Here is a 25,629-nt window from a genome sequence, read left to right on the forward strand (position 1 = left end):
TTCTGTCTTGGTGAGAATTGTATTTCTTCAAGGCCGTCTGGTGTTCTAAGTGATGCAGATGAATGCAGTGTGTGATCCCTTTCTCAGCAGGGACTGTTGCATAAGATCTTTATTTAGTAAAAGCCTCTCAACACTGAGGAGTTTCAGTACGGGACAGACACTGTAAAGCTCTGCGCTTTCACTTCTATTTGAAGTGCTCCTCAATGAGGCATTTTAAAGTCACATAATGCCACTTGCCTTCCACCACTTCATTTCTTTTTATGATTAAAATTAATTTCACAATGATTTACACAGTATTTTTAGAATGTTGTTTGTATCTAGGGTGTTCTGGATGGTTGCCAGGGTGCTCGTACGGGTTTTTAGAATGTTGTTTGTATCTAGGGTGTTCTGGGTGGTTGCCAGGGTGTTCTTAGGGGGTTTTAGAATGTTGTCTGTATTTAGGGTGTTCAGGGTGGTTGCTATGGTGTTCCGGGTGGTTGCCAGGGTGCTTGTATGGGTTTTTAGAATGTTGTTTGTATCTAGGGTGTTCTGGGTGGTTGCCAGGGTGTTCTTAGGGGGTTTTAGAATGTTGTCTGTATTTAGGGTGTTCTGTGTGGTTGCTAAGGTGTTCTTAGGGTGGTTGCCAGGGTGTTCTTATTTGTTTTTAGAATGTTGTTTATATCTAGGGTGCTCTGGATGGTTGTCAGGGTGTTCGTAGGGTTTTTTTAGAATGTTGTCTGTATCTAGGGTGTTCTGGGTGGTTGCTATGGTGTTCTTAGGGGGGTTTAGAATGTTGTCTGTATCTAGGGTGTTCTGGGTGGTTGCTAGGGTGTTCTTATGCGTTTTTAGAATGTTGTTTGTATCTAGGGTGTTCTGAGTGGTTGCTAGGGTTTTCTTAGGGTTTTTTAGAATATTGTTTGTATCTAGGGTGTTCTGTGTGGTTGTCAGGGTGTTCCGGGTGGTTGCCAGGGTGCTTGTAGGGGTTTTTAGAATGTTGTTTGTATCTAGGGTGTTCTGGGTGGTTGCCAGGGTGTTCTTAGGGGGTTTTAGAATGTTGTCTGTATCTAGGGTGTTCAGGGTGGTTGCTATGGTGTTCCGGGTGGTTGTCAGGGTGCTCATATGGGTTTTTAGAATGTTGCTTGTATCTGGGGTGGTCTGTGTGGTTGCCAGGGTTTTCCGGGTGGTTGCCAGGGTGCTTGTATGGGTTTTTAGAATGTTGTTTGTATCTAGGGTGTTCTGTGTGGTTGCCAGGGTTTTCCGGGTGGTTGCCAGGGTGCTTGTATGGGTTTTTAGAATGTTGTTTGTATCTAGGGTGTTCTGGGTGGTTGCCAGGGTGTTCTTAGGGGGTTTTAGAATGTTGTCTGTATCTAGGGTGTTCAGGGTGGTTGCTATGGTGTTCCGGGTGGTTGTCAGGGTGCTCGTATGGGTTTTTAGAATGTTGTTTGTATCTAGGGTGTTCTTAGGGGGTTTTAGAATGTTTTCTGTATCTAGGGTGTTCAGGGTGGTTGCTATGGTGTTCTTAGGGGTTTTTAGAATGTTGTCTGTATCTAGGGTGTTCTGGGTGGTTGCCAGGGTGTTCTTATGTGTTTTTAGAATGTTGTTTGTATCTAGGGTGTTCTGAGTGGTTGCTAGGGTTTTCTTAGGGTTTTTTAGAATATTGTTTGTATCTAGGGTGTTCTAGGTGGTTGCTAAGTTGTTCTAAAGGGACTTATCTGACTTCATCTTCAATAGAACAATAAAGAAAATTTTTAGCTGAAACCGCGGTCCTTGTTTATTCAAATAATGCAAGTCATCTGTCGCACATTTTGAGAATAACAAAAGCATATCAACACAAAATGAATACCCATGGCTCCTGACGATACATTGATTTCTTACAAAGTGAGATGATTGGTCTGTGTGAGAAACTGAACCATATTTACAACATTATTGCCTGTAATTAGAGAAATGGGCAATGGGGAAATCCACTTCTTTTCCACAAACTGATTCTTCCTGAAAGTTTCTTTCTATGAACCGGTTCAATTCAATTCCAATCTTGAATGGCCCGAGGGTGTGAAAATTAACAGAAAATTTTACATTTGGGTGAACTATTGCTTTAAGTGTTTTCTAAGTATGTTAACCTGCAAAACAAATTACAGCCTGTGATATACTTAAAATTTTACTGGACATTCTGGTGCTTGCTGACTCATAGCCTCCAACATTGTTCCTCCCAGGACCGGTTTTGGTGATAAAACACATTGTTTTATTTGTGGTGGGGTTGTATAAGTCAGAACGGATTGCATGTTGACTTGGATAACTGGTTTCTCGAGTTAAGTAGTTAACTTAAATGCATGTGTTGTTGTTCATTTCCTGAAGGTTGTTGAGATGTTGTGAATCTCTGACTCTCAGGTGTTGGTCTTATCGGACTGGTTTTTGTGCACTCAGTGTGATGTGTGGTGTTTCAGCTCTTCCTGTTGTGTTTGTGTGTGGTCGTGTCTCCACCGTCTTTGTGTTGTTCACATCTCCAGGTGAGTTTACCATCATCACGTGTTTGTTTGTGTGTGTGTGTGTGTGTGTGTGTGTGGGGTGTGGGGTGTGTGTGTGTGTGTGGGGTGTGTGTGTGTGTGTGGGGTGTGTGGGGTGTGTGTGGTGTGTGTGGTGTTTTATTTCAGGTTTATTTTAATTAGAAATTTTTTTTTTTATTTGGTTTAAGTTAACAATTCCTGTCTTCTGCACTCTGAAAGCGTGTTCCTGGTATATAGTTGAAACATATGATTTTTTGACACTTTATATAGTCCAATCCTCAGAAGGATATAAAAAATTGACAATGCTAGCATTTGTTTTCCAGTTTCATGTTTATCAACCAAGATGTTTAAATGTGTTTTACTTCACTGCAAACATTTGGCTGCATGTTAATATAATTTAGAAACATGAGAAATATGAATGCATTTTATTTTCCTGAGTGAATGTTATCATTAACTGTGTACATCTAGCTTGCTGGAAAGGCAACATCAAGAGAGCAACTTCATGATGAAATTAAAGGAATACTCAATGAAAATACTCTCATTAATCACTTACCCTCATGTCGTTCCAAACCCCTTAAAAGCCAATTTCAGATATATTGGATGAAGACCAGGAGGATTGTGACTGTCCTATTGTCTGCCAAGTAAAATACACCGTCAAGTTCCAGAAAAGAATGAAAAGCATTGTCAGAATAGTCCCATCTGCCATCAGTGGTTAAACCGTAACAAGCCTCTCGGTTTTCAACCAAAATAGCATAAATTGTGTTTGGAACAACATGGGGGTAAGTGATTAATAACAAAATTTTCATTCTGGGGTGAAGTATCCCTTTAATGTGATATTTGTCTGCCGTCAGCTAGATCTCAAGTATGAGTTATGTAATCTGCATTAGAAAGCTCTGTGTAATAGTTTTCTTAAACAGAACAGACTGCATAAATTGCGATTTTATTTTAACTGGTGAGGATTTTTTCACTCATATTCATTCTTGCATTACACACAACATGTGTCAGCGCTCCCTGAGGGCTGGGACTCACATAACCCTAGACAAACAGAGTTAAACTAATTATGTGACAAGTTAATTTTGGGAGCAGAACCTTCCAAACAGAACATCTGAATTAACATAAATAATTCAAGTCGTATCGATGCATAATTAATGCAGCTGAAAGTATAGTGTGTTTGTGTTAGTGTGCATGTGCGTGTGTCTGCAGGGCTAGAGATGAATAGTTAACAAACGAATGGCTCTTGTAACTGCATAACAGATAATGTACATAAAGAGTTCTTTGTGAGTTCTGAATATCTAAGAGTTGAGCTGACTAATAAGCACACAAGCCTAGTGAGCATTTTAAGGTCCATACGCATGCATTATTCTGCTCACTAAAATGCCTTCCTTCTTGCCAAAAACTAAGCCAGCATCTCATATATTCTGTGCAGAGAGCATGCAAAATAATAGTTTATAGCTACATGCTTGGTGGAGAAATTAAAAATATATAAACATGTTTAAAAAAAATATACACAAAAACAAAACAAACAAAAACATTTGACCTCTATCTAAAATTTAAAATGAAAACAATAAAAATCATTTGACAAAAAAAAAACCTTAGCTTTTTTTTTTTTTTTAGATTTATGCATTCATAACTTTAGTTTAAGTTGATGTACTGACATAACTAAATAAATATATATATATATATATTTTTTTTTTATGGTATATAAAATATAAAACCACCTTTTTGTAACACTTTCTATAAATAAAATTTAAATATAAAGGCTACTTAAATATTAAAACGAATAATATAAAACACTAAAATAATTTTTTTTCTTTAACTGAAAAATTATATATATACAAAAAATAAAATACAAAACTTTAATCTAAATCAAATTGATGTTGAACTGTATGTCGAGTGTAAGCTCCTGCTCGAATCATTCACTTGTGAGGCTCTCTTTCAGTTTGAATGCGGATCAGATTGCTTATGTTTGTTGCAGTTCACTACAGAGCTGTGGTGTTTGTGATCAACTCGGTCTAGTTTTTGACTCTAGAACTATATTTCTTAGCTTGGCCTTATCAGACACTGAAGCGTGTGTATCATAAGAGGTCGACGGTGCCAAAGGCCTTTCTTTCTCAGACCGGAATTTTCCATCCAGGTCCATGTGCTGTGGGAGGAGCCTAATGTGGTATTTTTGCAATTGTTAGTTTGGGAGTTTTGAGCTGTTCTTGTGTTTAACAAGTGTTGTTTCTACTGCACTGGGAACCAGGGAGGTTTGGATTAAGAGTGATGAGAAAATATCCTCCTACTTGTATTTCTCTGTTTGGAATAGCATGCTAGCACATCACTCATACTATTTCTGTAGTTTGCAGTACGTATATTGTGCACTGTATGCATAATATGCATGCATTATTAGAATACTGTACGCAGCTAACTAGATGCCATTTACTGAATTAAAAGTGCAATTTAATTTTGAAAAATTAAGTTAGAAAAATTATTAATATAATTTGTATGGTACTTTTAAATACTTGTAAGTAGGGGGTATAATGTTGTTAAACAGCCTAACCAAGGCATATTACCCATGCAAATGTTTTCAGAGAAGGTCACTGCTGTCAGCAAGAGTTTATGATTTATGAGTCCTTGTGAGCATGTCACATTTCTGACCTGGCTGTTTGTCTTTGGTTGCAATATTACATACAAGAATATTCATTCTTGTAATTAACTTCATTTCCCATTATAATCACTTGTCTTGATAATCATGACTATAACACATAAGATTCTATTAAAACCAAATTAATAGTAGGCATATAGATAGTTTTTTTTAAAAAGTATAATTGTTCTAGATAAATGTCTAATACTTAATAGGGTTGAGTGAGTAAGATTAGTCACTTCTTACTTACAGTATGTGGTCCAAAAGATAAGGGAAAATGACGCAGAAGTACAATGAACGTATCTATCCTCTCCTAATGAAAGTTTTCCTATCATTTTAAATGATCAGAATGTATCTATGACAAAAGGTTCTAAAACATGGCTTCTTAAAGTGTTCCCGTGGCTCAGTTTGCCCCAGGATTGTCTCAAGCCAGTGGGTAAGATGCACCGTTTGGGTGTAAAATGACCATCTGACCAAATCTGATTCAAACCCATGTGAAAAAAAAATTACAAAATAATAATTTACTTTTACAAACAGTCATATTTTCATTTTGGTTAACTGTAACAACATATGACTTTCAAATGTCAATATTTAATTGTTTGCATTTCTGAAACAATATGTTGAACAGTAAAGTTGTAGCCTTCCTAAAAAACAGACCATTAGTGATTGCAGGTGGAAAGAGATATCTGATTATAATGTGATGAAAAGCAAGAGAAAGATTTGGTGCACTTGGACACTGTACTCAGTACAATATTGTGCAACCCTATAACCTGGAATTTCTCTCAGGAAAACAGTAGATTTTTTTTTTCTGGATTATTTTGTTATCATGAGTTAAAAATGTATGTTTTTGTGCATTTCAACCTGTAGTCTAGGAACAGCATCAGGATCCGGGCCCGGTTTTTTACGGATTCTCCGGAAACTCCGTTTCAAAAATGTATGCTGTGCCACGAAATGAATCCGCACAGTTAATTCCCTTTTTATCAGTGCGAGTAAGAGAAGAAGCCAATGTTTGCTAATGCTGGGAATCATGTTCATGCACGGCCCAACCTGAGCACGCCTCTACAGGCAACATCAACATCCTTGTGTCCCACACACCTGCGCCCGTGTGAGTGAGGTGGTGCCGTGTCATTGTGAATCAACAACAATGTCTGGGTCTCCTCAAAAAACACTCTGCACTTTGCCGTGCCCTAAAATGTAATCAGTCAGGAATGGAGTGTGTCAGTGGTGGGCGGAAAATGATAAATAAAGCTTTATCATGCCTTGTAATGTTATTCACTTGTCTGAGCTTTGTGTCACGCTGATGATACACCGGGCAACTTTTTGAGCAATGTAGCTGGGCAACTTTAGTTAATGTTGGTGTCAGTGGGCAACCAGGTGATACACCGGGCTCACGACTGATCGAAAGTATCTAGATAGAAATAGGTTACCTATTCTTAGTGGGAAAGCTCCCAAGCCAATGCTGTATGAATGTATTATTATTAACTGCATATGAAAATGCAAGCTCCTTCAGTCACTTAAGACTTAAATATTATACCTGTGAACATGATATTTCATTGATGAAAGTGCTTACTGATCATGTTTGTAAAAGATTATGCATCCAATAATGTTTCCACTCCATTACATAAAGATAATAAATTCTGTTTTCAAACATCTGGTTGTTTATAAAAACATGAAGAAATAACTTTTTAAAATGATTATGTGAATTGATGCATTGAACTGCAGTATTTATGTTTTATGAATGATTTGCACAAATGCATTGGGACGCTGAAACTGATGAAGGCATGCAGAAGATCCCACAGCGTTCCTGTACAGGTTATTCACAGTGGTAATTAATGGGTAGAGCTTGTGCTAATTGTGACAGAGAGAGTCCAAGCATTGTTTGTGAATGACTGGAATTCAGATTTGTGGGTAATGAAGTGTTTGTTTGTGAAGCTGCTGGAGTGTTTTCAGTGCATTGTTTCGGTTTACTTCAATTGTAAGTGCATCAGTTTGTGTTTGCGTTGTTGTTGTTGTTGTTGTTGTTGTTGTTTTAACTGAAAATTGAAGTGTTTTATGAGCTTGTTTGCTTTTAGTTGGGATCGTGATTCTCCTGAGATGCTTAAAATCCAAACAGTTGCTTTAATTTTGCATTACACTGAAAAAAATTATTAGTGTGTTACATTTTCACTCAATTTCTAGTATATTTAAAAATTACTTGCACAGAAACATTAAGCAACATCCATTTAAGCGTGACATTTTTTTGTAAAATGTACACCAATGATTTGTTTATTTTCAGTTTTGAAAAATCATTGGTAACACTTCAGTTATAGGGACCAGTTCTCACTATTAACTAGATGCTTATTAACATGCATATTACTAGCATCTTAGCTGTTTATTAGTACCTTTTTAAAGCACATATTAATGTCTTATTCAGCATGACCATATTTTAGATCCATTAATCCAACCCCATACCTAAACATAAAAAAACACCTGATTAACTAGAGATAGTTCACCCCAAAATAAACATTGTGTCATTTACTCACCCTCATGTTGTTCCAAACTTGAATGAGTTTCTTTCTTCTTTTTAACACCGTAGACAAGATTTTGAACAAAGTGTTTAACCAAACTATTGATGGTAGCCATTGATTTCCATAGTATGGTAAAAAAAAAAAAAAATTACATGGAAGTTAATGGGAACTAGATTCTGTTTTGGTTACCAACATTCTTCAGAATATCTTATTTTGTGTTCAACAGAAGAAAGAAACTCATACATGTTTTGGAATGACATAAGGGTGAGTAAATGATGACACGATATACATTTTTGTATGAACTGTGTTTTAATTAAGCAGCCAATTATGAGTTTATTGAAGCAGAAGTCGTAGCTGTGCAATCAAATTATTTAATTATAATGTTTTTTATTTAAGTGCAGAAAATATTGTTGTTGCTGCTGCTGTTGTTGTTTTTCTTTGCCTATTGAACAGATATTATGTTTCCAGTTAAAGTGCAGGGTTACCAACATCACCAGTCATTGTTAGCCATTTGTTTTTAGATTAGAACTATTTTAACTGCATTTATTTGACGCAGGACGTTTATCGCACATGCAGGAATCCACTAACACAGCGCTTCACCAGCCCTTTAAATCCTTTCTGTGTGTCTGTGTGCAAGTGAGATGAGCTACATGATGGGTTACAGAAGCTGACCTGGCAGAGTGTGTGTGTGTGTGTGTGTGCTGGTGGAGGAGATCTGTCACACATGTGGCTCCTCCTCCTGCGCTGCAGCACTGCAGTCACTCGCTCATCCACAGACTCGCTTTACATTCCTACTGCAGCACCTCAGTCTCATGAATTAAGCAGAACACCATGAGTGAGGTTTAGGTTTCTGTTTAGTTCAAGGTACAAGTCTTGTTATCAACCATGAATTTTGCACAAGTTAATTTATCTTGTATTAAAGTCCCCATTAAATCAAAATGGAAGTTTTTTTTTTTTGGCTTTTAGTATGAATATGTTAACCTTGAGGTTATCTATGAACTAGAGTGCTCCGAAACAATGACAAAAATCACATTTAAAAGATTTAAGAACGTACAATCTCTTACTTCCACCAATATGGATCAATGGTTTTGATGACATCACCCTGCACTTCATCATCTTCTCATGAAACTTTCTGTCCAATCAAATGCTCTCTAGAATCTGAAACGTCCCGCCCCCTACACTATAAATAGACACTGAAGCTGTGGCTGAAATCGATTACTTGTCACAGAATAAGTATTTTCTGTATGGTGAATGACACGTAGTGCACTATATAGGGGATATGATTCAGACCCGGAGAAATTGTTAGACCGACTCTGTTTTAGAAACAGTCCTGATGAGTAGAAGAGATAACAATGATGCCAAATATATTGCACACTTTTATTATCACTGTTTTGCTTTAGTTATCGTTTCATATTGAATCTAAAGGGGTTATCTTTTAGACTGTGACTGTCATACGCTGTGAGCTTTAACGAGTTCAGTGGCTCTTATTTAAACGAATCGCTATTGTCCCACCTTGTCTTCCTGTTTCAGTTGAAATTACATCAACACATATAGAATAACGTGTTTCGAGGTTCTTAAGTGGACCTTTTATGTTTAGATATTACGCCATTGAAAATGAAGAATGTTGTAGGGTTAGGGTTGTGTTGTTTTTTATGAATAGTGTATAAGGTCAAATCAATTGGTTTTCACTTTTAGGCTACAAAAATCTTTGCAGTGACTCCTGTCAGCGCGGAATAATGATAAATGTTGATGTAGAATGTAAAAGTTGTTGATGAGATGAACCGATGCAAAACATCTGACCTGAATCAGATTTAGATCAACATATGGAAGTAGCACAAATCAGGAACAAAAAGATAAGATTTCATGTAGTTTGTCTGGTCCACACTGTCAGGAAAAAATATGCGAGTCACATACTGTACGAGCAAAACAAAAAAAGAATTTTTTGTGCATTTCCGTTTGGAATCCAATCATATTTAGCATGTGTAAACAGCAAAAAAAATCACATGAAATCCAAATGCATTGAACGCTACATTCGTATGTGGTTTTAAAACCTATTCAAATCGCATTTTTGGAAATCTCTTTCAGTCTGGCCGGTCAGATCAGATTTCATTTAGCTTTTTTTGCCTATGTCACTTTCTCATTCCACGTAAAACGTAAACGCGTCATATGTGTATAGTGCTGGTTTTGAGACCACTGGAGATGGCAGCATTAAAAAAAGACGTGCATTCCAGCTTCCGACGTTTCTGCCGCTGCCTCATATGGCGTAATGTAATCCAGCGCGACAACATCTGTTTTGTAAAATGTATTGCTGTTATTGTTATTTTTAGCACAGTCATACCAATGCAATATCATTGCCATTGAAACCAATGCAAATATTCAGTAAAATGAAGACTCGCCACAGACATACAAGTCGGATCTGAACAGTTGTTAAACACAGTGTGTATAGTCAATCATTTAAATCCGATTGCAATCAGATATGCACTTTTTAGTGTCTAAGGTCTTCAGGGTGAAATGCATTGCCATGTGGTCACTAGGTGATTGCTAAGGTGTTCTGAGTGGCTGCTTGGTGCACTCGAGTCTAAATACTTGCAGTGACACCAAACCTCTCAAATCTTGAGGTGAAATCATTCATGTCTGGAGCTCAAATGCTGCAGGATGAGTGGGTTTAGTCATTAGTGTTATGGGTTGGATCACAGCTTCGGCAAACAGCAGTAATCAGCACAAACCGCCAAAGTAAAGCTCCCTGGCCAAAAGACAGTTTGTGTTCAGTATCTGAACATGATGTTCTTTATGGACTCCTGGCACGGTGGTGTGATTTACACGTACATAGCGCTCGTGAGTGCAAATGCTCAAATACTTGAGCAGCTCTTATAATGATGACAGTGAATCATCCTGCCAACAGCAACAATGTGCATGTGTTTGTGTCTGACCTTAGTTATGAAATGCATGCTTGCCGGTGGAAACCTGGCATGCAGATATAGCAGAAATATTTCACAGAGGGACGATGTATTGTGATTTGTGGAAATTCGGATCACTAGACAAAGTTGTAATCCAAGCATCACCTGAATCCTGTCATTAATCATGGTGACCCGATCTCCGTGTGTGCCTTGTGAGCCTTTGATTAGTAAACTGACCCAAATATGCCCAGTTTCTCTACAGTGACGTGTATTCGGTTCCCGCTGGATCAGCGGATGGATGTAGGTCGGCTGGGAGAGGGAGTTTCATCCTGGCACGTACAAATTTAAACCCGATAGCTTGACTGCTTTCAGCTTGACCCATGAAACCTAGCCAGTGTAATTTGGGTCAGCCATACAATGTTGCGTTTATTTGTGCATGGGGTTAGTGACAGGATGCCAGGTAGAGATGCACTGATAACGGAGTATGAATACTAATACTTTCTTTTTTGGTAACTGATACAATACTGTTACCTGTTAGGGTCATTTCATGTATTGTATGTAGTCTGTATGTGGCCTCAAGTAGAACAAGTTTTTATTGTTATTATGTTATTGATACAATAATAATAATAATTATCTTTATTACTTTTTAAAGTTGTTTGCTGAAGTTGTTTCCTGTGAAACCTTTTCAAATCATTAACCCCTTAAAGTGGTTTGCTCAATAAATCTCCATAAAAAAAATAAAAATAACTTCTTTTTTTTTTTTTTGTGCAGCCCTAGGTTGTAATGCTAATGCAAAGCATTCTCCAGGTATAATGAAGCTTCTGGTCTTAAGAGTTATATCAACCTCATTCTCACGTCCATCCGTGCTGATATTGTATGTTTTGTTACTGTAAACAATCAGTGATGTTTTGTTGGGTTGAAAATCAGAGCTCTGTGAGGATTTGCCACCTGCAGTCTTGTGTTTTCGTGGTGAACTGAACAATCTGTCGTCTTATCTGTCTGTTATTTCATCCACTAGCGTTACCTGACCTCTCTTATTCTCTCTCTTACTCCCCATGTCCTTGTTTTCCCTCACCTCTCTCGCATGCTATCTGCATTGGAATGACTTTAAAATCTGCTTTACGTACTCCAAGTTCAGTATTTAAAGAGAAAGAATAAAACTGCACACTTAACCTTTAATACATTTAACAAACTTACAATCTTTTATTATTTTTTTTTTCCTTTGCAAATGTTAGCAGAGACTTCCATGCCATATTTTTCCTGTAAACCTATTATTATGCTCCTCCAGCTCCTAAATGCTGCATTGTAAATAAAAAAAAACATTGTAACACAAGCTCTATGGTATTTGTTGTGCACGTATTGCTTTTCACAACATTCTGTTGGTATAAAGTGATCATTTAGAAATCCCGTTGAGCTGCCTAATAACATTTTATGTGACCTTGTTTTGGCCACAAGTTAAACACTTAATTTTGGTCTGAAACCAAGTCTAAGCTTTCTAATTAAGTTTTTTTTTTTTAAGAAATTCAAATAATAAATAGAGTTTTGTGTCTCTTTAATGTGTGGTGTCAGATCAGTTTACTAGCACCAAATAAACATGAGTGAACATCAGAAGGTGTCTTGACGTCATTACACACATTTTTTTTGAATTCAAGAACACCAACATTAATCTACTCTCCTGTCTGCTTTGTTTGTCGTACAAAACGACAGATACGGTGATATGATTGGTCAGATCAGCTGTCAATCAAGCTCCCAAGCATTTGAACTTTAAAAATCATGTATTTTGACGTCTTTTCACGGTTGAAATAAGACACCTTCTGATGTTCATATTTAGTAAATATGAAATGATGATAGTTCACATGACGCTTGAACTGAAGCGCTGAAATTTTTTTGAAATCCCAGACCAGAAGTCACCACTGTCGGTGTGTTGTAAGTATCCTCCTTGCTCCTTGATGTATTTTTTACTGCGTAAGAGAACATGAGGTGTGGAGTGAGAGTGGCATGCTTGTCACGGGTCTTTGCGAAGGGTTAATTACCTTTTAATTTTTTTTTTTATTCAATGGTGGAAACAAGCTTCCATAGCTGCCTCTGCAGACGGTGAACATCAAGGTTGATGATCTCTGAGCTGATTTATAGTGCTGTCGTTTGCAGCGTTTGATCAAATGCACTTTGAGCATCAGCAGACATGATGGAGAGAGATGATTCATCACTGAAGAGACAGATGAGGATGCTCTGTGTGTCTGTGTGTGTGTGTGTTTGTGAGCTATGAATGTTACCAGTTATCGCGTTTTTCTGGAGGGACTGAGATTAACTTCTTCCTCTCATTTGACTTAAAAAAAAGTTAATAATAATAATAAAGACGTTGCTTCATCACTTTTTTACTCTGCAACATTAGTGGCAAAGTGAATAATGTTGCAGGGTTAATGTTATTTTACCCAATATGTCATGCAATTTTCTGTTTATTAGAGCATCACATCATTATCTTAGACATGAGACACTCTGGCGGAGTTTTGCTTTACTTGAATCCAGCCTGACATTTATTTTAATTTATAAAAAAGTAATATCATTTTATATCAATTGTATATAATTGTGTATTTTTTATAATTTTAATATTACTATATTTATATTTTAATATATTAGCATTTTAATATTATAAATTCATGCTCTTATAATTCATTTTAAACTTTTATTATATTAGTTCTGTCACATTTGATAAAACGTATATATTATATTGTGTTTTATTATATTGTATCGTAATGAAAAATGCATGCTTTTATAATTTATTTAGAACATAGAACTTTATTATATTAGTTCTATATCAAATTTGAGAAAACAAAAATACTAATATAATAATTATGTAGTTTTACTTTTTTCTTTTTTTAATTTATTTAATTATTTGTTTTTATTATTAACTGTGTGTGTGTGTGTGTGAGAGAGAGAGAGAGAGAGAGAGAGAGAGAGAGACAGAGACAGACCGAGAGCAAGAGAGTAACTGTTCAGGTTTATAGTGAGATGATTTGACTCCACATGAAGCTCTTATGTAAGAGTCTCCACACAGGTAAGGAGTGTATAATAACTCTCTTTCCCACCGGGAGCTCAAAGCTCTTCACATCTATTCTTTGCCCTTCATCCAGTCACATTCAGACGGTCTCTCTCTATAGAGTCAGTTTTCTGCAGGTTCTGCTCTCTTTCCTCTGACAGGCTGAGGAGGATGTTTTCAGTGGAAATGAATCCAGCCTGAGCCTCTCAGGCCCTTTTTACCTTCTCACATGACAGGCCACTTCTGGTGCAGATGGCAGATTTGCTTTCAAACGCAGCCAGAGCCGTATTGTTCCAATGCAGAGCTTTTTGATCGTGGCCGTTTATTGGCAAATTTGTATTTATTATGTTGGCTGATGGCATGAAGCTCTCAGTGCTAATATCATGACATGAGGGCTGCTGAATGATGGACGGCAGGGATGTTGTTTGTCACTCTCTGCTGGGAGCCTGTTTGAGCTTGTTAGCTATTTTCTAAAACTGCCAACAGAGAGAAGAGTTTTAGCTCTCTTTTGTTTTGAAGGAACAGACTCTGAAGTGTTTAGCATGCAGTTCACTGCTGCAATAAATTATTTATTTATTTATTTACTCAGGTAAACTAAGATAAATATATATTCAATTACTTCTACAGTTGTGCTGCTTGCTGCATATGATAATCTCTGTCTATGTAAGCATCTCAGTCGATTTTTGGAGGCGAGTCTGTGTGTCCCGTTGACTCACTGGCTGAGGATCCAGTCAGGATTAGATAACCAATCAGCTGCCAGATCAGACCGTCACCCCTGTGACCCAGAGGTCACACATGGGAATTCTAGTCCGCTGTTCCAAATATTTAATATTTAAATTTCCCACACTTTATCACTAAGCAAAAAGAGCTTTAACATGATAGCTTTTGTATCCTATCAGAGTCTCCCGTGATAATCAAGCTCTAGTAGCTCCTGCTGGAACAAAACCCAGCTCTGGTGATGCTGCTTTAGGAGGGGAACCTCGGCGCCACTCATCAACGTTCGGCCTGATTGATTATTGACCAGTTTTACTCTGTTTGTTTCTGTTGTGGCGTTCAGGAAATGCTCGTTTCCTTTTCTCTTTGCCTTAATAATCTGTAAATAGTAGAAAGCATAATCCGGAGACTCAGCCGCACAAACACAATGTCAGCTCTGTTACTCCAGTTTGAACCTCGAGCAAAGGCCATTGTGTTGGGTTTTACAGAGCCCTGAAGACCTCACGCAGATTCAGTTCACATCTCAGTCATGTTAAGAGGTTTCTGAAGGGCCACCACACTTTAATGCTTCTGGGTTTTACCGTGAATTAACATCTCTTCCTGAACTGTGCAATATTTACAGCCGCTAATCTCTGAAAGGCAAGGTATAATCCCACCAAACATTTTAAGTCTGCTGTTTGTTTGGAGTCGAACTCAAGAACCTCAGATTATGCACTTAAATTAGATAAGGAATGTTCCAGAAATGTGCTTCAAGATAACATGAAATGGCATTTAACGCTGGTGTTTTAACATTTTTGAGTAAAGCAATAATGTTGAGTGGAAATAATGTGGGATGTTGAAGCAACACAACATTGTCTGTATGAGTCTTGTATGTGTTAAACCACCTTTCATGATGCTAGAAATGCCAAGGTTATGGGTTTGATTCCCAGGGATTGCATCAACTGATTGATTAAATATATTCCTTCAATGCAATGTAAGTCACTTTGAATAAAAGTACTTGTTAATGTATAAAAGACTTGTCATGGCACTTGTATTCTGTTGTTGCTCTCTTGTTGACCTGACTGCTTCTATTGTTCTCATTTGTAAGTCGCTTTGGATAAAAGCGTCTGCTAAATGATTAAATGTAAATGTAAAATTACATACATGCATAAAACTACATGCATTTTGTTTGAGACCCTTTTTTCTGAAGGTTTTTGTTCTCTCTCTCTCTTTCTCCCTCTGTCTTTCAGATTGATCTGTTGCTCCATGGGGATTCTCCGGTGCTTTCCGTCTGGTTTCTCCTGCCCTTCACCCCTCAGCCTGCCCTCCACCCTCTACATCACCTCCTCCATACAAATCATGAAACTGGTATTAACTGAATGGCAATTGATATGGATTTTTACTATTTCCAGTAGACAGTAAACACACATACACACACACACACACACACACACACTTACACATACACGAGTACACGCACATACACCCACACACACACACACACTCTCATACACATCACATCAGCAGGAGTGACCTCATGGTAGAGTCACATCCTTGCCAACTGTCCGAACCAACTCACCCGACGCGGCCCGTCCCAGAGCTCCTGCAAGCGGCCTTCATCAAACAGCACCTTTTGGGATGTTTTACGCTCCTTGAGATTTCTTTGATTGAAGGACGTCCACGGGAAGAGGTGTGCTGCTATTGGTTTGATTTTTCCTAGATTTTTTTCTTTTCTTTTCTAATTTTGCGTGTAGCCACACGTGACCTCTGCTCCGAGTGCATGCCGATGACGATGGCCCCACAGAACGGCGAGGCCATGCAGATACAGGCCGCTGCGGTGACACCTGTGGAGAAACAGGATGGAGGAGGCGGGGCTAATGGAGAGGGCGTGGCTGGAGGGCGGGATTTGGAGAGTCAGGAGGAGTCCGTCAGCGAGGGATCGATCGACCGCATCCCGCTGCGTCAGTGGATCATGCACGGTGCCGTCATGTTCGGACGAGAGTTCTGCTATGCCATGGAGACTGCGCTGGTCACACCTGTACTTCTGCAGATAGGTGAGACAACTGACCATAACTAGTAGATCATAATAAACCTAATTATAAAAGATCACACCTTTATTTTAAGGTCCAATTTTCACTATTAACTAACCATTAACTATGATTTTGCCTCAATTAACTACTTATTTGCTGCTTATTAATAGTTTATAAGGTAGGTGTTAAGTTTAAGGTATTGGGTAGGATTATGATGTCATGCATTATATGTACTTTATAAGCACTAATAAACAGACAATATGTTAATAATAGACATGCTAATAAGCAACTAGTTATTAGTGTGAATTGGATCCTATACTAAAGTGTTACCCTTTCTTTTTTTTATGTTTTTGAAAGAAGTCTCTTCTGCTCACCAAGGCAGCATTTAATTGATCAAAATACAATATTGTGAAACACTTTTACGATTTAAAACGACTGAAGCATTTGTGATATATCGGGGGAAAAAAAAAAATGTGGTGCTTATTTTTATGAAAACTTTTGATGTATTTTCTCACTCAATGTTTGCTGCAGTCAGTGCATCCGCCATGTTCCCAGCTATATCCGTCAGTTTCCTTTTGAGATTTTAAGACTTTAAGTGAACATCTGCATTTTTGCAATGCCAGGGTTCTGAGTTTGATTCCCAGGGGATGCATCAGCTGATCAAATATGTGTTGAATGCAATGTGATTTGCTGTGGATGAAGGCATCTGCCCAAATGCATAAAATGTAAATATAGACAATTCTCACTCATGCTCTTTTTGTTCTTTCACTCATTCAGCTATTAGCTACGCTTCTCATCAGACCTAGCGAGTGTAGCGGGGCACAAACTGAAGACATTATTGTTTTTGAGCAGTATTTTTCTCTCCCTGAGGGATGGTCCATTATTTATTGTACTGTAACTGTGTCAGTTCAATGAACTGGTTCATCAAAAGTAGATTTCCTCATTCAGTCATGGCTTAGTAGTGTGCACAATAACCTGTGCATGTCATTTTACTTTGCTTTTTCTTTCTTTGTTTATTTTTTATTATACTAAGTTCCATTAGTTAATGCATTGACTAACAATAAGCATGTGTATTAGATAATTAATTATTTCGAGTTAATTAAAAACTACAGTTCATTGTTTGTTAGTTAATTAAATAATATTTACAAATACAACATTTGATGTAGAGTAATGTAGCATTGCATCACTTGCTCAGCATTGGATGCTCTGCAGTGAATGGGTGCCGTCAGAATGAGAGTCTAAACAGCTGATAAAAACATTGCAGTAATCCAGTCCAGTCCATCAGTTAATGTCTTGAGAAGTGAAAAGCTTTGTGTTTGTAGAAAAACAATCCATCATTAAGATATTTTAACTTTAAACCATCACTTCCGGCCAAAATATGAGTCCATAATAACACTTCCTCCAGTTGAAAAAGTGCATCCCCTGTTGTCTCTCACATCAAAATCCATGATCATATTTGTTTAGAGCTTTTTTTGTTTTGTTTTTGCATGTAAGCAGTGCTTGATCTGTGCAGATTTCTCTCCTGATTCAGACAAGATGATTTGTTTTCACTGGACGAAGTGTTATTTTGCATTATGTAATCTTATTTGGAAGCAACAGATTTGAGTTAAAACTCCTTAATGATTGATTTGTTTCTTTAAAAACTTGCAGTTTTTGACTTCACAAGACGTTAACCGAGGGATTGGAGTCATGTGGATTACTTGTCTGCTTTAAAGTAGAATGCAATTGTCGGTAACGTGACTACTTTGCTGTTGTTGGTAATTGTATAAGCTAATGGCGAGTTCTATGGATTTAAAGGATTAAGTCATCAGGTCAAGGCCAGTTGCAAGTGACGCAATGCTATCATGAGACATGCTAATTTGAGAGCCGTATGTTACTTTGTGTCTGTAAACATCAGGCACTCAGTGTCCAAACTGCAATGACAAAAGATAAGAAGATTTCTGGAGGTTGAGCCGCCCTCGTTCACCTGCGCTCAGAGAGTCGTGTGTGTGTGTGTGTGTGTGTCAGGGTGACGTATGACAAGTTATTCTTGAAATTCAGTAAATTGCTAATGGCTGTATAAGCTCAGGGTAAGTTCATATGCAGGAAGAGGGAAATTATACTGACGGACTGAACGTGGTGCGCAGCATGACTAATTCAGATCCAGATGAGCCAAGACCAGGAGTTGAGGTGCATGTGTGCATGTATTTATATCCACAATAGTCCCATATGAAATTCCACGCAGCAATTCCAACTATTTGCAGAGCGTTCAACCATAAACAGATTCTCATAACAAAGGCAGAGGGAATGTGCGGCCCGCTGCTGTATTGGGAATGAGTGACTCAGCGGATTCTGAGTTTCGGGATGAAGTGCACGCGTTCACATATCCCAGAATGCTCATGCTGGTTGGCCATCAAATGTGAGCCATGTTGTGTTTTTCTTAGCAAGCGAGAGGCTGGAATGTGTGGAGGAATTGTGAAGGAATTTTGCTTTATACAGCCTGTGGATTTCATGCATTCCGCAGTGATGGGAAAATAACTCCCAGTGAACAAACAAACCTCATTCCCAAGCATGCAAACGCCCTACACAAGCCACACAAATTTGTTGATATGCTTTGCAAAATCACCTAGCAGCTGTAGATCTCACTGGACGTTTGATACGTAATGCCATACTTCTGTGCTGCTTGTTCTCCAGGATGTATGCTGGATGTCATGAATGGAGATGCTGTACATTTTGGCCAATGTAAACGTATATTGAATGCATTGCAGTGTATTTGACTGTCCGTTGTTTTTTTTTTTTGTTTTTTTTTTTGGTCTTTTTTTCAGATAACTAGATATATTTGTTGATGTAAATTGTCAATTTTTAAAAGGAAAAAAAGTGGCCAAATTAAAAAAAAAATCTCTCTTCATGTAAAATGAGGAACAGGTTTTTAATGTAATTATTAATATGAAATACGTATATATTTTTATACAATTATTATTATTATTATTATTATTATTATTAAATATTAATATTTACTAATTTAAACTAATTGTCTTTATATATTTGTATTTTATTTTATGTAATTTAATATTTAATCTTGTATAATTATTTATATATATATATATATATATATATATATATATATATATATATATATATATAATTATAATAAGAAAAACATATTTTTATGCAAATTTAATTAATATTATACATTCATTTTATATAAAGTATTAAACATATTTAATGCATTTATATTTCCTTTATAAAAGGGCATGATCAATTTCTCCAACTAATAATTACAAATGTGCATATGTAAATGAATAAACTTTTACATTATAATAAAATGTATTAAGTGTAATATGTAACATATTATTTCACTGAACATCTAGTGTATATACTGGATAGTGTGCTGTAAGTGATATGCTAGCAATCCAATCTGATCCTGGTTGTGGTCCAGCAGATGCAGCTCACGACCTGCTCTCACTGCTGTTTGCTGCAATGCCTCATGGGTATGTCACAACTCACACACAGGGCACAAGTATTGAGCACACACCTGTGCTGTCAGCCCTGAAATCTGTCAGTTACAGATGCATCGTAGCTGATCTCTGGACTCATTACAGTGTTTCTAATGTGTATGTGAGCACTATGTATGGAGTTTGTAGCGTGGGATTTCGCAGATCTCTATTGTCTCTTATAAATATCCAAACAATGAGCCCTTTTGAGCTGTTTTTGGTCAATCTCTGGCGATTCGGCTCTAGTTCTCATGACCGCTAAGACTTTAGCGGAAACAATAGTGAAACTCATTCAGCGTTTTGTTTGAAATGCACGACATCCTCTGTGAAATGAGTGCTCACAAAAGTAGGAAGTATGGAGAGTCAAGAGTCAAGAACATTGTGATGAATCACTCTGAACGCAGACGGAGAAGAGGAGAGGTGTATTTGTGTATTTGTGTATTTGTGTGTTTGTGTGTTTGTGTGTGTGTGTGTGTGTGTGTGTTTTGCTGTAAGGATAAAACTGCACTAGATCTCCTGTGTGTCCAGTGCAGTGCTGAGTTTAGACTGTGCTGCGTATCACACTGCTGCAGTGTTACGTAACCATGCTGACTCTCTCTCTCTCTCTCTCTCTCTCTCTGTGTGTGTGTGTGTGTTATTAAACCTACAGTATGAGGTTTAAATGTCCTTCAGGAGCTCACAGACAAGAGAAAAATAGACTGACTATATTAGAGGTCAGTTTTCACCCTCTAATGATTACAACACACTCTCTCACTTAATGCACTGAGAACTACATAGCAACATTACAGAATCATTTAAAACACCGGAGTAACTGCTTAGAAACAAAACAACATGACAACCAGCATAGCCACACTCAAAATAGTTTAACAAAATGCAATGCATTAAGGAAGGAAAACTTTGCATGGATTAACACCACTTAGGTTTTTTTTTTACTTTCATTACATGCAAAAGTAGATTTCTCTTTGTTGTCTCTGTGTTTGGAATGGTTCTGTGAACAGCGCTGATCTGAGAGCAGTGTTGTGATCACTGAGTCAGTCACCTGGGTCTGAACATGCGAACTGACTGCTATGTGTCCAGATCACTAACATTAACCAGATCCAAACTGCACGTCTCACTCTCCCTGATCAATCATTCATGCTTTTGAGCTACAGTTGGAGGGTTATTCCAGACACACGCTGCAATGGAAGCGAATATGAAACCGTTGTGTTAATATTTCATCCTGCCATCTGCTCGATTTCTGGGGAATCGGGATCTGAGGCCTAGAGAGATTCGGTTTCTTGTCCTGGATCACGGTGGTCCTAGTCTCTCATAGCCTTAATCTGATTTAGAAAAGAAACCATCTGACTGACATGAATGACAAACCACAGTTAGCTTTCTTACTGAGCTTAAGTGAGACTGGAGACTCACTAGTGCTGAAACGATTAGTCGACATTATTGACAAAAAAAAAAGTTTTGACAAATATTTTTGTTGTCAAGTATTTGTTTGATCTCACTTGACGTAATATTAACATGATTTGACAAGTGTGGCACTATAGTGCAGCTCTCCTGCATGCAATCCAATTGAAGACAATTTACACAGCACTTATGACTATTATGTTGGAAAGTAAACAAAGCCGAACCCATTGAGTGTGAAAATGTTTTACAAAACTACAAACAATAAAAATGCAATGATGTCATGTGTGAAGGCATCGATATACTCGCAGCCAAGTTCTTTTTCCTTCTTCGTTTAGAGGTAAAGAAAAAAAAAATCTGTTGAGAGCAGCATTTCGATGAATATATAAATACTGTATATGCTGCACGCTTATCTCAATAGCAAAATAAACGAACATGACAATGATGAGAAAGCAGCAGTTAAGAAAGCATCTGATCTTAGTGATGTGGACGTTTGTTCATGGTTTACAGTCTGCACTCTGGTAAGTCACTTTACAACATTTATTTCATTGATTATCAAAATAATTGTTTGTTGCGGCCCTTATAGTCAGTACAAATAAAAATGATGACTGCTAAGGCGCATTGATGATCAAGAACGTATCAAAGGAGAGCGTTCTGGCTGTAGGCCGCCGTGCACCTGACACACACTGAACTGCACAGCACCTGCTTCCTGGCATTGCTTTGACTTTTGTCCATTTCCAGACAGTTTCACCTTCCTGACCTTCCTCTTCCTCTTCCTGTCACTCTCACTCCAGGTTTCTCTCGTCTGTGTGTTGGCAGGACGTCTTGTTTTCACAGGAACAGGCTGTTGTAGCTGTTGCAGTGGTGATGGCTGACTAATGACCGTTTTGTTAGTCTTAGGATTCATTGATGGTACCCATGTGGATAGTGACCTTATGTTGACAGTGTGTGTGTGTGTGTGTGTGTGTGTGTGTGTGTGTGTGTGTGTGTGTGTGTGTGTGTGTGTGTGTGTGTGTGTGTGTGTGTGTGTGTGCAGATACAGTATATCAGAGCATCTGATACCTGCATATTACCCACATGATTTTCCTTGATTTTTATTTGCAAGTAGATTTTATACATGTAATGCATGTTTGTTTTTTTATAGTAAATAGTTACTAAATAATAATGTTAGTACTAATACCACTCTCTGATATTTATTATATTTATCTAATTAATAAGCTGAAATGTACTGTATATAGTTCAGTTATTGTTGAAATATATACATTGGTATGAAAAAGTGTTTGCCCCCTTCCTGATTTCTGTTTTTGCATGTTTGTCAGACTTTAATGTTTCAGATCTATTAATATTAGTAAAAGATAACACAACATGCCGTTTTTAAATGAAGGTTTTTATTATTAAGCGAAAACAAAATCCAAAACTACATAGCCATTTTTTGAAAAGTGTTTGCCCCTAAATCTAATGACTGGTTGGGCCACTCTTAGCAGCAACAACTGCAATCAAGTGTGTGTGATAACTTGCAGTGAGTCTGTTACAGCACTGAGGAGGAATTAGTCCTCTCATCTATGCAGATGTGTTGTAATTCAGTCACATTGGAGGGTTTTCGAGCATGGACCCCCTTTTTTAAAGTCATGCCACAGCATCTCAATAGGATTCAGCTCAGGACTCTGACTAGGTCACTCCAAAGTCTTCATTTAGTTTTTCTTCACCCATTCAGAGGTGGACTTGCTGGTGTGTTTTGGATCATTGTCCTGCAGCAGAACCCAAGTTCGATTCAGCTTGACGTCGCGAACAGATGGCCGGACATTGTCCTTCAGGATTTTTTGGTAAACAGCAGAATTCATTGTTCCATTTTACCACAGCAAGTCTTCCAGGTCCTGAAGCAGACCACCACACTACCACCACCATGTTTTACTGTTGGTACGATGTTCTTTTCCTGAAACGTGGTGTTACTTTTACGCCAGACGTAATGGGACACACACCTTCCAAACAGTTTAACTTTCGTCTCATCAATTCACAGACTATTTTCCCAAAAATCTTTGAGATCATCAAGATGTTTTCTGGCAAAACTGAAACAGAGCTTTTGTTCTTTTTGCTCCGCAGCGGTTTTCTTCTTAAACTCTCCAAATGTTGTTGTGGGGTCTTTTGTGACCTCTTGGATGAGTCTTCGCTGTGCTCTTGGGGTAATTTTGGTCGGCTGGCCACTCTTGGAAAGGTTCTCCACTGTTCAATTAGAAATGGCTTTATAGCCTTTCCCAGACTGTTAGATCTCAATAACTTTCTTTCTCATTTGTTTCTGAATTTCTTTGGATCTCTGCACGATGTCTAGCTTTTGAGGCTCTTTTGGTCTACTTCACTTTGTCAGGCAGGTTCTGTTTAAAAGACTTCTTGATGGTGAACTCAGGTGTGATAAACCACAGTTTTAACAGGGGGGCAAACACTTCTTCACACAGGGACATGTAGTTTTAATGTATTTTTTAAACATTATTTAAACATTTTATTATTAGTTATAAATATATTTATTAATTTCTTATTTTATTTTTATTTATAATGTGTATGTGTGTGTGTGCATGTGCGCATGTATGTATGTATGTGCGCATATATGTATGTATATATATCTCATTCAAATAGTCATCATTAAATGTTATTTATTATAAATATATTTATACATTTTGTATTATGTTCATATACTGTTTATTTTTATTTTTATTTATAATTGTATTTTATAATGATTTATAATTTATATTTAAATTAATTTATAAAATTAAATATTTATTATCAAATGTTATTATCAGTATATAATGAGTATATTTTATATTGTAGGATTATTACATATTTATTTTATTTTTTATTTATAATTTATTTTTTCATATATAATATATATAATATTCATAATTTAAATATTTATTAATAAATAACATAAATATATTAATTCGTTTATTTTATATATGCATGCTAATTATTTTAATAATTATTTTGTCTAAATTTCATTACATTTCATTGTATTTAATTCCATAATTTATTTCATAATACATATTAATTTTAAACATATTAATATTTATTTGTAATTCACATGATTTATTAATTTGCCAAGCCAGTCATTGACTTTTTCAGATTCACTTTTGTTCAAATGTCTTTTTACTCTATGATTTTGCAGGTCAGAGGTCATCAAATGCTTCCTCTCATACTCTTGCCCTTCTGCTTTGAAACAAATCCAATACATATGAATTAAAGGGATTGGAAAATTAAGTCTAGTGTAACAGCTTTGAAAGCATCACTGAAGGAAGAGTTTTACCTTTCTAAGTCGGGGGTCCATGCTGGAAAGTTCTGCTAAAAGGTGTTAGCTTGTTTCACATCAACCTGGTGTTGACCCTTGACCCCCAAACCCCCAGTTTTGTTCCTAAAACTGGACTGAACTGGTTTTTTCCCGCTGGAAACAGACTGTGTGTTGTTGGTGAGTTTGTTTCTTCACTAGAAAGTAACTTGTAGAAAGTACTTCCCCTTCAGTTTGACTCATTCTGCTCTCAGTATTGTTCACCATTTTTGACCTGGTGGGAAACACGAAGTCTCCTGAGATTATTTACTGAAGTCCCTCAAACTTCCTGTTTGCATGTTTATGCCACATATTTTTCAAGGAACAAATAACTTGCTTACCAACTGATTCCGATCTTTTGTTTGGGCCTCAGTGTCTCAGTGTTTGTGTGTGTAACTGCAGACTGAATCTCTAAAAACACCTCAACAAACCGGAGGAAGAGGAAGTGGACTGATGATGGTGGCATCGGGCTCTGATGAGAACAGAACAGCTGGTTACTCTGACTCTGATAAGGCTCTCAGAAAACAGCTTCTCAGGACTCTAGAGTAGACAGTGTGTCTCCCAGAGGATCATGGGTATTTTTTTCTTTTACTATACTGTAATGGGACGCCAAGCTTTTTACCAACAGGTGCAGTGGCTCTATTCCAGCTGATTTCTGATAGAAAGGTTTCGACACAGAATTGTGGGAATTTACCAAGTTTACTTATTGTCAGATTTGTTTTATTATTCTTTTTCTTTCTTTCATTATTTTTTTGTTTGTTTTTTTTTTTTTTTTTTTTTTTTTTTGTTTAAATTAGTATTTGTCTTTTGGAATGGAACAGAACATTCAGAATGACAAACTTTCAGCACTACTCAAAAAAAAAAGAAAAAACACGTAGTATGCACGTGTACTGTGCCCACTAAAATGTTATTTAATAATTTGATAATAAAATAATAATAATAATAATAATACAATAATTAATAATAATTTATATATATATATATATATATATATATATATATATATATATATATATATATATATATATATATATATATATTTATTATTATTATTATTATTATTATTATTATTATTATTATTATAATAAATATACTTATTATTTTCATATTTTATTTATTTGTAAATTTTATCATTATATGTGTTTTTTTATTTCCATATATTTATTTTATTTGATTAAGAATGC

General features: G+C 36.8%; 1 protein-coding gene across 2 annotated transcripts in view; it reads left to right on the top strand.

Annotated features, from left to right (window-relative positions):
- The window catches only part of LOC113062627 (solute carrier family 45 member 4-like), a 42,878-nt gene that overhangs the window by 3,449 nt on the left and 13,800 nt on the right, over positions 1-25,629 (top strand). For both annotated transcript variants that reach the window (XM_026232604.1, XM_026232605.1), the window contains one exon: positions 15,491-16,294. In XM_026232604.1, coding sequence (XP_026088389.1) covers positions 16,021-16,294 — 274 coding nt within the window. In that variant the 5' untranslated portion in view covers positions 15,491-16,020. The remainder of the gene's footprint in view (positions 1-15,490; positions 16,295-25,629) is intronic.

The sequence above is a fragment of the Carassius auratus genome, chromosome 44 (genome assembly GCF_003368295.1).
Source record: "Carassius auratus strain Wakin chromosome 44, ASM336829v1, whole genome shotgun sequence".
In the NCBI taxonomy this organism is placed as follows: Eukaryota; Metazoa; Chordata; class Actinopteri; order Cypriniformes; family Cyprinidae; genus Carassius; species Carassius auratus.